We start from the raw sequence: 13,671 nt of genomic DNA on the forward strand, positions 1-13,671 counted from the left end.
ACTTTATATACTATATTACTTTTATAGTAAGGGCAACTAATTCCTTATACACACAATTGGTAGTACTGCTGTCTTCCGCTCTGAGGGATGGGGTGGTGGGTGATGGGACGCTCGGACTAGCTATGGTTCTGGTGGTGTCCGCGTGGCGATTGTTTATGTGAGGTAGCTGCAAGGAGTCATTTCAATGTTGCATTAAAGCCGGAACCACTGCCGTGTTGAATCCTGGAGGTGTTAGGTATAGTGGCACCTATTTATTGTGTTTGTCTTCTTCCCAATCACCTGTCTGACAACCAACAGACCCCTCACCTATCAAGTAACACTCTTATCCACCAAGGAATTCCTTCAAGCCGCATACTGAAAATTGCATTCACATTGCTCATCGATCAAGGACGTTCCCAGCATCGACTTCGTGCTGGTGTTAGAGCCGCTTCCTCCCTTCGTGTGGTTTCGTTTTTAATCCCCATACATATAAACTGTATGGAGATCAATGTATCAATGCCACGCCACCACGAACATCCTCAGCCCGGCTGATCGGACAGAGTCACTCGTGATAGTCGAATTGTCGGCTTACTGGGCGATTGCGAGTGATGATGCTGTTGTGAATAGCACTTCACGTGCTTTTGTGGACGGCATCATCGGCGAAGCCAAACGGTACAACCCGTACATCTTTGCGAATCATGCGAATAGAGACCAGGGTCAGGACGTCATTGGAAGCTATCCTAGGGGATAGTTTGGAGCGCGTTGCGTTTTTCAAGAAGGTCAGACAGGCCGTTGACCCGCAAGGCGTTTTCAACTGCATGGTTCCCCGGGGTTACAAGATCCCTGGGCAGTAGGTGGGCTGAGGCGTCAGAGAAAACCCTCCGTCTGCGATTTTCATAGGCGGAGAGTACGAATGCCCTGATGTTGACTTTTTACAACAATAATTAACTCAATTAAGCCTATCACGTCGATTTCTGGAAGAACGGGCCTCGGCAATACCGCGTGCGGAGCGTTGCAGACAGCCACATATTTTTTCTCAGTGCAAAATGCCTGCTGAAATGCCATCCTTGGTTTTTCTACATCCTCCCTCCTGGTTCGTCAATCCATTCGTTCCCCGCCAATCAAATGGCGAGCAGTAATTCAAGCCACTGTTGCTCAGCCTCCAATAATGCGTCGTGGGGGAGTCAGCATTTCTGGAGACTAATGCAGGCACGCCCTGCAAGACCTGTAAGGGTGTTCAGCTGAGGGAGCCTGAGCCACCATAACAAGCGATAAGCCCAGCAAAGAGCCTCGCTAATTATTCCGTGTGTGTCTGCTCAGCCCCGATGTGACTATGAGCAACGCCTAGTACGCCCGCGATATAGCGGAGGTGAGACTGCGCACGCAGCCAGGGTCAGACATTCAGGTTTTTGCAGGCACCAGCTTGAGCCAGCCAAGTGCCCACCTGACTGCGATCGCAGTGTGATCGCTCTCTTTCAATTCCCAAGTTCTTGATGGGTCAAGTTGGCGTAATACATCGACCTCAGCAGTCGTTATAATTTCGAGTTTCAAGTAAACACTGGGTGATGTTTTGTCCTATGAGCTCTGGCTGATACCCATCACATTGAGAACTCCGATTGGGAAATCAGGGCAGCCCCGAAGCGGGCCGATTCCGACATGGATCCGCTTTCGATCACCACGTCCGCAATCACGCTCATCCAAGCAGCCGGCTCCGTAAGTTAGCCCGATTTCCATCAGCATCTTACCCTCCTTGAGAAAGTGCGAGGCATATTCCAAGGTTCAGTCCTAGGAATCATAGTCCTAATGTTGGTGTCGCGACTAGGCAGAATACTGACAAAGGCCTAGATCACGAGTTCGTTATGCGGCTTTATCAACCAGTGCCGCGGAGCCGAGAATCGAATCACAAGCCTGTGCGACGAGCTTGAAGGCCTGACCTCAGGCCTCGAGGCCATAGATCGCACCCTCAAGGGCCGCAACGCACTTGACCTAGCGCTGGTGGAAGACGACCTATGGAAGCAGTGCGAACTTGCACTGGACGACTGTCATGTGACGCTGAATTCTCTGGGCGTGCTGGTGCAGAAAATCAAGGAGACGGTCAAGGGCAAGGCCTGGGCGTGGAGGGTGAAGGCCGTGGTGAACCTCAACGTGTACGGTGGGGAGCTCGCGGCTTTCAGGGACAAGGTGCACAAGTCGAACTGGGCTCTCCAGACAATGCTTCAGACGATCAATGTCTCCTTGTCCTTGAGGAACAATGCATCCCAGGAAGCCATACTTTTCGAGCTCGATCGTCTGAAGTCATCTATCGACGAAGCCCTGCGGGCATCCGTTCGGCCGGCAGGGAGCTTTGCCCACCGGCCTGCGGACTATTCTGACGCGCGTGTGGCCCGGAACCTCAAAAATCTCGCCCAGGCGGCGAGGCACTTCCACAGCGCGGCGAGCTCAACAGCCAGTACTATACGCGATGGCTCACGGAACGGCGCGCCATGGCAGACTTATCCAGGGGCAGATGTTGATGTGAGTCTCATGGGCGATCTGCCGTCATTCAGGAGGGAGCGCGTTGAGGAGTACGTTCGCGAGTGGCGCCAGCATCGCAGGTCATCATCGTCAGGGCTGACAAGCCCGAGCTTCACCCCAGCTGGTGAGCATACCAACAAATCTCGGCCACGTAGAAGACCTCGATCACCTCGCCTTTCGACTGATTTGGGCAGCCCCCGCCCGCTATCGTTCTCTGGCGTAGCGGAAACTGTTACAGTATCAGGCTCGGTGGCCGGGGCTACCGTCGAGGACGAAGAAGACGATGATGTCGAGTTCGAGCGCCTTTTTCTCGACGGCCTGGAAGAGCTCGCCAAAGACCGTATCAAGGAGCGCGACTTCGACAAGGCGATCGAGTTCCTGCAGGAGGCCATGAAACGCGAGGTTGGAAGCAAGTCTGACAATGAAGCATTCCGCAACCTGCAGGTACAACTCGCGCTGTGCTACCTCCTGCAGCGTCGATGGGAAGCAGCAGATCCCATCATAACGGGCCTCGCCAAGAACAAGGCAGCTGTGGATGCGGTCGTCTGCAATCTGCTTCACTCCATGGCTCTGGTCCACTTGTCGCTCTACCACTTTGACAAGGCTCTGACCGTCTGCAGGGAAGCGCTAATGGCTAAGAAGAAGCTTCTAAAGAAGGAGAAGATCGATGCCGACGACTATGCCCAAACCCAGGGTCTTCTGGTGATGATATATGAGATCAAGGGCGATTGGATGCACGCCGAGGTCTACCATTCACAGATCCCAGCCAACTTCTCCTACAAGCACCCGAAGGATGAGGTTGAATTTGTCACCATGCACCCAAATATGCTCTTCACTGTTCTGGGTGATAACCTCCCTGACTTTTCTTCTCTTGTACCAAAGGTCACGCCTGGCTTGCACGAGCTGGATGGCTCCGGGCCTGATACATGTCCCACCTCTCACCCGACAGCAGGCCTCAAAAGGAACAATACTTACAACGGCAATTCGCCGCTGAAAGTCAAGTTTGCTCAGCAGCTGCGATACGAAGCCGATACAAGCAAGATAGCTTATGTACCGGAGTCTGAGTCGTCTGCAGAGAGTTCTCCTGTATCCAGCTCTGACCCCAGCACCAATGGGGACGCAGATGACGAGGTCTCTCCACCAACATCCCCGGAGTCAGCGTCACCAATAAAGCGCAGGTTCTCTCGGATGTTTGGCGGGAGAAGAGTTCAACAACAAAGAGCTGCTAAACCGCCTGCATCGCCAACAGTCGACCACGCCGACGTTCCGAGCCCCGTGCAAGACAGGTCGGCGCTAAGGTCTGGCTGGCTCAACACCACCCTCGGGTTCAAAAGGTCTAGGAATCGCCTGCGGAAGGCTCATCGGGACGAGGAGTTGGGGGGCGTGGGCAAGTCCAAGGAATTCAAGCTGTTGTACATGGAGCGCATGACGACAGAGAACGTTGGACAGGTGAAAGACCCAGAGTATCGGCGCCAGTACTGGTCTCCGGACAGCATTGGGAACTCCGACACAAGCGCCCACGAAATGGATGCTGACAATGAAAATGATCCAACGAGCGGGGATGAAGCACCTTTAGCGCCAGTCTCGAAAAGCGGTGGTGGACATGGAGTATTCTCGCCATGTGTGGATGCACTCCCGGAGAATGGGTTTGGAGATGACAATTTTACGTTCAAGAATCGTGTCCCATATGTCGATATCAGGGGACACAGACGTCGTCAACCTCAGCTAGAGGACGTGCAGGAAGAGAGCTTCATGAGCGACGAAGATACCGAGGCGGACATGCCAGAGTCAAATCCCATTGTGGAGTTATCAGGCGATTATGTCGAGTACTTTGAGTCGCACAGAGTCTTTGACCCATATCTCTGCCGCTCAGACTTTGAGGTCGAGGAATATTGGGACACTGCAATGCGGGCGAAACCCAGTGGTGTCAAGTCTTGCAATATGGTTCTCGAGAGCACCAGCCCGTCCGGGATGAGCTTCGGTGAACACGAAGCCCGGGTAATGTTGATGTTGGGAGACGAGCCTCCCGCTTTGACCAGCCAGGAGACGATCATAGAAGCCACGAGCGCATCCGACAGGCCCAAACCGGGCAGGAAAGTCCGCCGTGCTGCTGTCAAACAAGTGGATCCGCTCTTGCAGTCAATATCATCGGTCCTGGTCTCACTGGCCGACATCACTGACGCAGAGGGTCGCCATGCCGTGAAGCTTGACCTCGAGATAATGGCGCTGGAGTTCAAGAACCGCTTCCGCGATGGGCTGGTGTATCAGGACTTGCAGAGGGCCATTTCCTCGCTGGAGAATGACGCCATCACCGTGCCGGAGAACGACAACAATGATTCCGGCTACGAGTCTATGGGTAGCGAGACAGAAACGGAAGATGCGAAGGAGAAGCCAAGCTCGACCGCAAAGAGGGCTGCAATTTCCAATCCAAGGTCGCCTGTTGCAGACGACACCATGGCCTTGCATGATCGTCCAGAGAAGCCTAGAACGCAGGCCAGTCTAGTTTCGGAATCATGTGATCCTCCTCCACAAACGTCACCGCCGAAGCAAACAAGCCAACCCCGGGCGACCCAAGAGCCACGACTGCCACTGAGGAAACGATTCTCGTTCGAGAACGGGCAAGACGAGGTGGTTGATGCCAACGACGCAGTTGCCGCACTACGTGCCGCCGTCCAATCCGGAGAAGCCGATGCTGTCCAATCCGCGATTAAACCAAGTCGTGCGCACACTCGCTTCCCTATCTCTGGGAAGATACAAGAGAAAACCGTCTCCGACACTGCAGCAATCGAACATACAGCACTAGGAAGTCCCCAAGTCACTTCATATGAACTGACCGAGCGGAAACCAATCGTACTAAAAGGGGGAAATGACTTTGATCGAAAACAACCAACTGAAATCTCAGAAGAGGAGAGGACGAGTAGCGGGCTGCAGGGCAACGAACCTCGGGAGCGTGTCAGGAATCCACCATTTCATGACGCAGGAGAGCCTTTGACTACAGTATGAATGGACCGCATATACTTCATATATACGCGGATTAAGCACGAAACTGTTCGTGACCCAGGACTCGGAATTTATTTGCTCGGGGGATCGGATTTTAGAAGCAAGCTGGCCTTGCTGTATTTAGCAGACCGTCTATTGCCTGGTGTCTCAGTGATGGACCAAGACAACCTTCTTTCGAAGGCAACAAACAATCAATTCCAGTTTTCGGTTTCCCCAGTTTTCTGATTCTCTAAACTTCTGTTCCGCAAGAGACAAGACCATGGATTCAATGGTCTCCACTCGCTTGCTAGACCCTGCTCTTTCGGGTATCTGCAAGGCTTCTCCCGCAACTCGCAAGTATCTCACTCTCCAACCTCATTCTCTCATACGTAGCCGTCCTCGGATAATCATCTGCCCTGCTACTAAACCCATAGATGAGTCTCATCACTGTCCATGGGAAGTCGTCGGCCTCGTGCTGGAAGACAAGGTGGGGGTTTGCGCCTCTTTCCAAATATTCCCGTGCTCGTCCGTGATCGCCAGCTACACATGCCATGATAAAAATTGTCCAAGGGCCGGACTGGGGGCCGGACTCGCATGTGAACTGAGAATTGATGTCTGCGCCATGGTCCAGGTACTTGTCCACTAGGTCGTCTCTCTCTGCGACTTGGGCCATGTGCAGAGCAGTGAGGCCAAAGAAGCCTTCTTGATTGATGTTGACACGACACTTGTTCAACAGATAGTCGATCGTGTCGTTGAGCTCCCAGCGTGTGGCGATATGGAGCGCGGTAAGCCCGCTGGCTTCTCCTAATATGTTGACATTGGCACCCCGCTCCATCAACAGTCGTGCTGTCGACTCCTTCCCATTGCAAAGAGCGTAGTGCAGCGGTTTGAACTCTTCAAATTCGACACGTTCGACACTGTTGTCGTCGTCATCGTCATCGTCGTCGTCGTCGTCGTCGTCGTCGTCGTCTGGGTCTCTCGAGTAGAATCCCAAAGGTTCTGGGAACGTTTCAGGGCAGCGGAGAATTTTATCAGGCCGACAGGGGCAGAGATTCCATGAAATTTGCTCGATATCGGCGCCGTGACGCAACAAGTATTTCACCATGAAATCTTTACCATGGCTTGCGGCCCATGCCAGCGGTGAGAAATATGCTTTATCGCGAGGCCGTATGAATGCCTTCGTCCTTTCGAGGTCGTGTTCACGGAAGCTTTCGCCGACATCGAGGGGGTAACCAAGACGACGGTTCTTGTCGCGCATATTGACATCGACACCATTCTCAACAAGCCATTGCAGGATTCTGTATTGGTCGTTTTCGATGGCCCAGTAGACTTGTAACGTATTGTTAGCTTATTACCTTGGTAGATCTGTTGCTTCAGAGGCCCGTTCAGCATATTTCTGCCAATTACCTACTGGCTAAGCCTTTTTCCTCGTCGACATGTCTCTCGTATGCTGTAAAGAGAGCAATTTCGTAATAGCGGCGACCCGTGCATGCCAGCGAGATAAGATCACGAGGCGACAGAATCTTGTGCTGACATTTTCCGCGAGGAGAAACAAGCTGCGTTTCTTCTGAGCCGATAATGATCAGGAGGATCTCGGCTGGCACGCGATCGAGACCCCATCCACGCTCCTGAGCCATGGTTGTGCCGTCATACGGGTGGACGTATGCCAGAAATCGAAAGACGTTTGCACGGCTGTAGAAGAAGTTGTTGAAGTGGAAAATTGGCCAGGTAGAGTACCACTTGAAGAAGCGGGGAGGCCAGTAGAAATGTTGGTGTTTGTTTGAGTTTCAAGATCTGCCTGAGGCCGCACAGCTGTGCAAACGGGGAAACAAAGAGCAGGACTTGCTTGTGGTCAGTGCGTCTCGACAAGATCTCTTTACTGTAATTTGGGCCGTCACGGAGCTGAATGTTCATTGATGCATGACAGCATTGGAGTTGGAGTCTACGGGTAAATCTGGGGACCTGCCTTGGACCTGTGCGTGGTATGCCCAGGTGGCTAGAAATGCCAGTGAGTATACAGACTGCGATTCTTATAACCATTGTATCATCGTACGGACACTAGACCTCCCAAAATAGACAACCTATAGTGACCTCAGCATCCCAGTCCCTCCGTGGCATCCGATATACTCGAAGAACTGCTGATCCGCCTCGAGCACCAACACCTCATGGAATAAACTCAGGCTCATCCGGTCCCCCAACCTCTTCGCATACTTTCCAAACTCCCCAAATATGGCCAGGTGCGTCCTGTGCTCCTTGCTCCAGCGCTCCAATGAGGACAGGGTATCGAAATACGCCAGCCCAAAGGTTCGCTCTGTGCCGCTGCCTTCCACGTTGCCAGTAATGGGATCGACGATATCCATGAAGCGGCAGCTGAAACAGCCGACCTCGTCACCGTGGTCGCGGAGGTACTCCATTCCTCTGATCAGCGGCGGCTGCATCGACTTGAGGTAGAGCTCTCGCTCCTCCTCCAGCGCTGCTGACCAGTCCTGCCCGGAGCGGATGACGGCCAGGTTCTTCTTTCCAGGAACGCGGACTCGTCGTGAGAGGCTTGTGCCGTTTGCGACGGGCGCCTTAACGTGTGACTGATCATCGCTGTCTTCCCCCAGAAGCTTGTCCGTTTGTGAAATGGGCAGGCGGTCTCGCATACTACCCCAGTATACGTGCTCTTTGATCGGACCGCTCAACTTCTCTCGCATGTGCGCAGCGCCCTCGGGCGTGGCTGTGGTAAACACAGTCTCGAGCCGGTCCGCCGTCGGCAAAAACACCTCCATGAACCATCCATGTCCAGCTTCCCCATCCGGTTCGAGCTTGCTCCACCAGCCATTAAAGCCACTGTTCACAGACCACTCCCTGTAGGCCTCCGTGCTAGGCCAGTACGCAAACAGCGCAACGTTGTAGAACCCATGGTTATCAGTCACAGCGGCAACCTCGTGGAACGCCGGGCGCGCGGTGGGGTCGACGACGTCAGAGGAGATGAATGAGGAAATTTTCTTTAGGCTGGTGCCGTCGTTGAGCTCGGCTGACTTGTACTGAACGCCGATTATCGCCATGACTATGTCTTTTATGACTTTGGGGAAGCGGGCGGTGTACAGTTCGTAGGGGGGCGTGAAGCCGGGAGGCATCTTGGCGGGTTCGGTTCGGTCCTTTCGGAGCCACTCGGAGATGGCGGATTCGATTTCCATGGTCACGATTTTCTCTGCTTAGCTGAACAGCTCTAGGTATTGAAAGAATGTATGAAATGAGAATCATAGAACAAAGTAAGAAACAGCTGTCCCATCAAAGAAATGTGATTATACAAGTAGCATACAGGTGAAACCATATAGAATTAGGATGGGCTTTGAGAGGAGGCAATGCCTACGTATTCATATCCAAACCCACCACACCTTCTTGTACTTGAGTGTGGATACCAGTCAGACCTTGACTAGAGCGTTTAGTACGGAAGGGGGAAAGTGAGGTTATACAGACTAGGATGCAGCGACGGCGAGATAGGATAGTGCTCTACCGGCGAGGGGGTTCAGCGACCACAGGCATCTTGCAAGTCAGGTTACCCCTGGTTTAAGACCGCACAGCACTCACCCAGGTTCAACTTTCTTAGATAGGGTATTGCTCAACCGCGAGTTGCACTAACTCCAACCGTACCTAGTACAAGATGTACCAACGGATGAGGGCTTTTAGGCTAACTTTGAGTGCATCCCGATGGATAGGAAAGGCGGTGCCGACACTATTCAGGCCTTTGATCAGGGCGAGGAGCTTTGATCAACGCATCAAATCCGTGATCGATACTAGTAGGCTGTGCTGTCTTTCTCGAGATGGAATTGACAAAGCAAAATACTACCAGGGTGACTGGAGTACCGGTGTGTCTACGCCCCTAAATTAAATACAGAGCACAGAGTGATTTATCTGTTACCATTGAGGTCTTCTACCTAGGTACTGTGCCTGCTGGATTATAATATACCGCCCCATGGCTAAGTAAAGCGTCGAATATAACGCCCGAAGTATTCAAAATAACATGAAGTCACCACGCAGTCGAGCGGGTATATCTCTTACTAGACAGACAGCATACCTAGGTATATAACTACATCTGCGTCTTGCCTTCCTAGCACAGCCACTATTATAATAGCGCCGGTACCGGCCAAAACTAATTATATTTATAAATATGGGCGAGTTCACGGCTCTTATGATAGAAAATGGAACATATATTATAGGACATTGACAAGGAATCGAGCCTAACATCGTACTTGAAGCGAGGCATTAGTGCGACTGCTACTGGAGTGGAGGCCCAGGCCACACCTTCAAGGGCTAACCCGTCCCCCAAGGGGGGCCGCAGCTGCTAGGAAAACAGTATTTTATTAAAACGAAATACTATCACCTACTTCCCCATATATAGAATAAAAAATTCCCATTATTTCTAGGACCCTTCCTTCTTCCAAATTAACTTAAATCTTCTTTTAAATTAACTTAAATCTTCTTTTATTTTAATAAGTTATGAGTTTAGGTATTTTATAAGTTACTTAATACCTGAATTATACTTATAAAGTCACAACAGAGGTTTTCAGGAGCTCCATCTTCTACACAGACGGGCCCACGCTCACCATTCATATTTGGAAATCAGTGGATTTTCTCTTCTGGATATGTACTGCTCGGTTCATGGTACTTTCGAAGATGGAAACTAGTCCTAGCGTAAGATTTCGAGATAGGCTCCGCTATGCTAGCTTTTGGGCGGCCTTGGTGCTTGTGAAGTAAGGTGTCATACTACCTAGGTAGTTTATGTGCCGGCGTATTTAATATCAAGTAAGAATAGCTCATAGCCGCACAACCACTAGGAATGTTCAAAATTCAAATTTCGACAGGTTTCTCGTTCACGTTCGAATACACCTCTCAACGGACAACATTAGAAGCGCTTGAATCTTTTCGACGAAAGCTTTCCGCAGAATCAGGACCTTGTGGAGTCTTGGAGTTTCCTCACTTTGAGTTCAACCGACAAACGATTCTTGGATCATTGGGACATCATGAGAGAAACAAACGAAGATGAATACGAAAAACTCCGCGAGCTTCCTGGTTTCCCAGGGATGGAGAGGCCAGATCGAGGAGTGCCCCAGCCTGGGCAAAGCGAGGCGCGTCGTATAAGCCCAAAATCGCATTGGCACCCGAAAGATTTCATTCGATACCCCAAATTCAAAGGCGAAAGTCGGAATACACAAAATGAACATGGCAGTCACGTTATTCGGCTTCGCACGATCTCCAAGACGCTCATATTGCTGGTCATCCTCGCATCGTTCGCCGTTCCTGTGACCTCAGCAGCCATCCCTCCCTATTATATGGATCCGACAGTCTTGGCGGCGGGCATGTTGGCGAACGTTCCCAGCATCTGTGTCGGGGCCAACCTGATTTCTGCTTCGCACCGCAAAATACTCCCGCTGGTGATAATATGGTATGGTAGTCCAAGGCCCCTTGCCGCATTCCTTACTAACCAGCCGCAGGACGTGCACCTGTGGGCTGGTGTGTGAAGGCGCTTTTGTGGTTCTACTCATGATGAAGCTCCGCAGGGGGCTACGGATGCGTTTCCTGAAGCTCGTATCTGTGTGGTCGGTCATTTTGGTGCTCGTTGCCCAAAAGCTGTTGAGGAATGGAGAATGGAATGTCATCAACCTGCTCCCTTTGTGCGTCACCTTTTGCGCGATCGGTTCTTGCATGATATTGGAGACAAGGACTTATGTTACCCTTAGAGATGGAACTGCGCGAGGGGAACCCTGGGAATCATGGGAACGGAGAATCCTAGGGATGGTTTGAGATTTTCAGATGACTCATATGCTCTTGGGCCGTCTTTTGTATGGTGTTATTTTGATCTCATCTTGGTCTGTCTTGGTCTTGGTCTTCAATTTCAGGACTCTAGCTACTCTGGAGTTATCAGGCAAGAACATGCCCAGTCGTGACGGATCAGAGCAAATAATTTAGTTCATCAAAGAATGAGTATTGTTGTTAGTCCGGATATGAACCACTTTCTACTTCTCAAGTGATATAAATACGTGGAGTAATTGCCCTTGAGCTGAATCTCAAATGGACCACACTCCTAATCTTGAAGCACTGTAAGCCAGTATTTTCAAGACTACCTTAGGGTACTTCGAATGATCAATTTTTCTCGGCAGTTGATTCCTGCTTGGTTTCCATGCTCTCCTTGTCCGCTCTTCTCTTCACCAAATGGGGCGGGCACGTGCCGCCTTTTGACGGCCGAAGAATACCGTCGCCGCTGACGCCGTCAACACTCCCTGAATTGGCTGCATTCGAACCGGCTATTTCGAGTTTTAAGGTCAACCTTTCGTCCGCAAAGATAGATCCTGGGATGATAACTGACCTATTCCATTAATGAGACCCATGGCCATCTTATCGGCAATCTTTTTGGTCTTCTCAAGCTGTGCAATCATGTGCGGTGAGCAAGTGGAATGTCTCATATGAAGCCGAGCCAAGTATGGCAGTGCTAATTACTTACCAGTTCAGATCCGGTCATGACTGCAAGCGTGAAGAGAGCGATTGGTGTCCTGAAACAATGGAGATGGCTCAAACAGGCTTTTGGTGTTGACGTACTGCTGGACTTCAAACTCGCTAAGAAGTGCTTAGAAAAAGCGGCAAATGCAACTCTGGGTAGAGGAGCAGCACATAAATACCTCTGACCTACTCTGCCAGTTAATCCGAGGATCGAGCGCGGTAGCTCCTGCGCCACCAGTGTGACACCTCTCAGATGACTACCACTGCGAGTTGCCTCCAACCATCTTGGCGCCCAGAAAAGCCACCGAAAGTTGATGCCTAATTCGGAACTGCACTGCCTACTTTGCAGGGCGAATTGTACACTCACACCAGTCACCATATCCGGTCGGAACCTATTATAGATCCCACACTCTCACATCACGAGTGGTGATCTTGCTGCCCAGGTGTACTGGTGGCGATTAGGCTGATTTTGTAGCACCATCCATTGAAAGTTCCATGTATTTACAGTATCTGCCCAAGCCTCCAAAAAGTCATTGTGCTGGAAAGTGTCGGTAGCCCGTTACGCACTATAGACCTCCGTGGGTAGTGCCCACTAACAAATCTCCTATACGACAAACTCACATACAACAAAACATACACAAAATCTTAGAGTATGAACTTCGTGCGGTTTAAAATCTCATGAAACCGCCTCCAATAAGACAGTATATAGTTTCGCTTCTATTCCGTATACGTCTGAGGACATACATGGCGCCCTCATACGGTGGTAAGCACTCAAGACCTAGCGCTTAGAAAGAACACGATACCGAGAACAATAGTTATAATACGATAGGTGCTTGTGGCCTCAGCCTTGCGACGCACAGACAAGGCTAAGGGGCACCGTCTTGAATAAGACAGTATCTCATAGGATAACCTGCCCCATTGACAAGAACTACTGAACCTCAACAATCACAACTTCCCTCACTGGGCAATCTGCACCAAGACGACTCTCTTTATGCAGTGCAATCAGCCTTCCTTAAATCGCAGACACGTTCAAGCTTTAGGTTATTAGTTATTATGACACAATTTTACCTCTTCGACTACCTCCTAAAAGAGCTATCAGATGCTATTTGGGATATGGCTATCCGTAGTGACGATCTAGCTGTCCATTTCTTCTCCTTGTGCAACTTTAAGAAAGACCCTGACTCCGTTGTTGACCTAACCGACTTGGGAGTACACTTCACGAGAGATCCTGAGCTCTTCGAATGGTCTTACATCATATACTTGTATGCTAGCCTCGCAGCTCCACGGCGTCTTAGAGAGAGCGGACCTTCTTGGGTAGATGGAAACGTCTCCACCTATTTCGAAGACTCGGGACTAAGGATAGCCTGCCACGAATCTCGTCAGAGGATGTTGCGGTATGTCAAGCCGTCTGAGACCAGGCCACGGGGTTCTCCGAGGTAAAGATTGGGATCGGGACGAGATTTGGGCCATCAAGCGGCCTTGGGACTCGGTCGACATGGAATCTACCCGCGACAATGGCGAACGACAGTCCTTGACACTACCAGTTGACGCCCCTCTGAAGACCTGATCTGCCTCCGAATTCATGATAATTCCGACCTCTCATTCGCGCGCACGGCTTTGACTGGCAGAATACAAAAACGTTCCCGTCGAGCAGGCGGGATGACCATGAGTGCCACAGCTGGTATTCGACCATCAACAATGTTGCCGTTGAATACG

General features: G+C 51.0%; 3 protein-coding genes across 3 annotated transcripts; 1 reads left to right on the plus strand and 2 right to left on the minus strand.

Annotated features, from left to right (window-relative positions):
* Window positions 1–1,350: 1,350 nt before the first annotated feature.
* Window positions 1,351–5,710, plus strand: KVR01_008781 (uncharacterized protein). The gene is made up of 2 exons (XM_044784142.1): window positions 1,351–1,692; window positions 1,825–5,710. Exons 1-2 carry the CDS (start codon window positions 1,636–1,638, stop codon window positions 5,494–5,496), a joined length of 3,729 nt encoding a protein of 1,242 aa, XP_044642548.1. The 5' UTR covers window positions 1,351–1,635; the 3' UTR covers window positions 5,497–5,710.
* A 1,843-nt stretch (window positions 5,711–7,553) lies between these two features.
* On the minus strand, window positions 7,554–8,654 carry KVR01_008762 (uncharacterized protein; the record flags this gene model as incomplete). The annotated part of the gene is made up of 1 exon (XM_044782250.1): window positions 7,554–8,654. One exon carries the CDS (start codon window positions 8,652–8,654, stop codon window positions 7,554–7,556), a length of 1,101 nt encoding a protein of 366 aa, XP_044642529.1.
* Window positions 8,655–11,422: 2,768 nt separating this feature from the next.
* On the minus strand, window positions 11,423–12,146 carry KVR01_008407 (uncharacterized protein). Its single transcript, XM_044785183.1, has 3 exons — window positions 11,960–12,146; window positions 11,825–11,882; window positions 11,423–11,762 (listed from the first exon to the last, which is right to left on the minus strand). The coding sequence occupies exons 1-3, from the start codon at window positions 11,975–11,977 to the stop codon at window positions 11,602–11,604; spliced, it is 237 nt and encodes a 78-aa protein (XP_044642174.1). The 5' UTR covers window positions 11,978–12,146; the 3' UTR covers window positions 11,423–11,601.
* Between the last annotated feature and the right edge of the window lie 1,525 nt (window positions 12,147–13,671).

This window comes from Diaporthe batatas (genome assembly GCF_019321695.1).
Source record: "Diaporthe batatas strain CRI 302-4 chromosome Unknown Contig00010, whole genome shotgun sequence".
NCBI classification, from domain to species: Eukaryota; Fungi; Ascomycota; class Sordariomycetes; order Diaporthales; family Diaporthaceae; genus Diaporthe; species Diaporthe batatas.

What these genes read in the sequence shown, in the direction of transcription:
- KVR01_008781 (XM_044784142.1), top strand. Translation starts at nt 1,636, where the DNA reads ATGGATCCGCTTTCGATCACCACGTCCGCAATCACGCTCATCCAAGCA. An exon ending in TCATCCAAGCAGCCGGCTCC is followed by an intron (nt 1,693 to 1,824) that starts GTAAGTTAGCCC and finishes ACAAAGGCCTAG; the next exon opens with ATCACGAGTTCGTTATGCGG.
- KVR01_008407 (XM_044785183.1), bottom strand. An exon ending in GGGTCTCATTAATGGAATAG is followed by an intron (nt 11,763 to 11,824) that starts GTCAGTTATCAT and finishes AACTCGAAATAG; the next exon opens with CCGGTTCGAATGCAGCCAAT.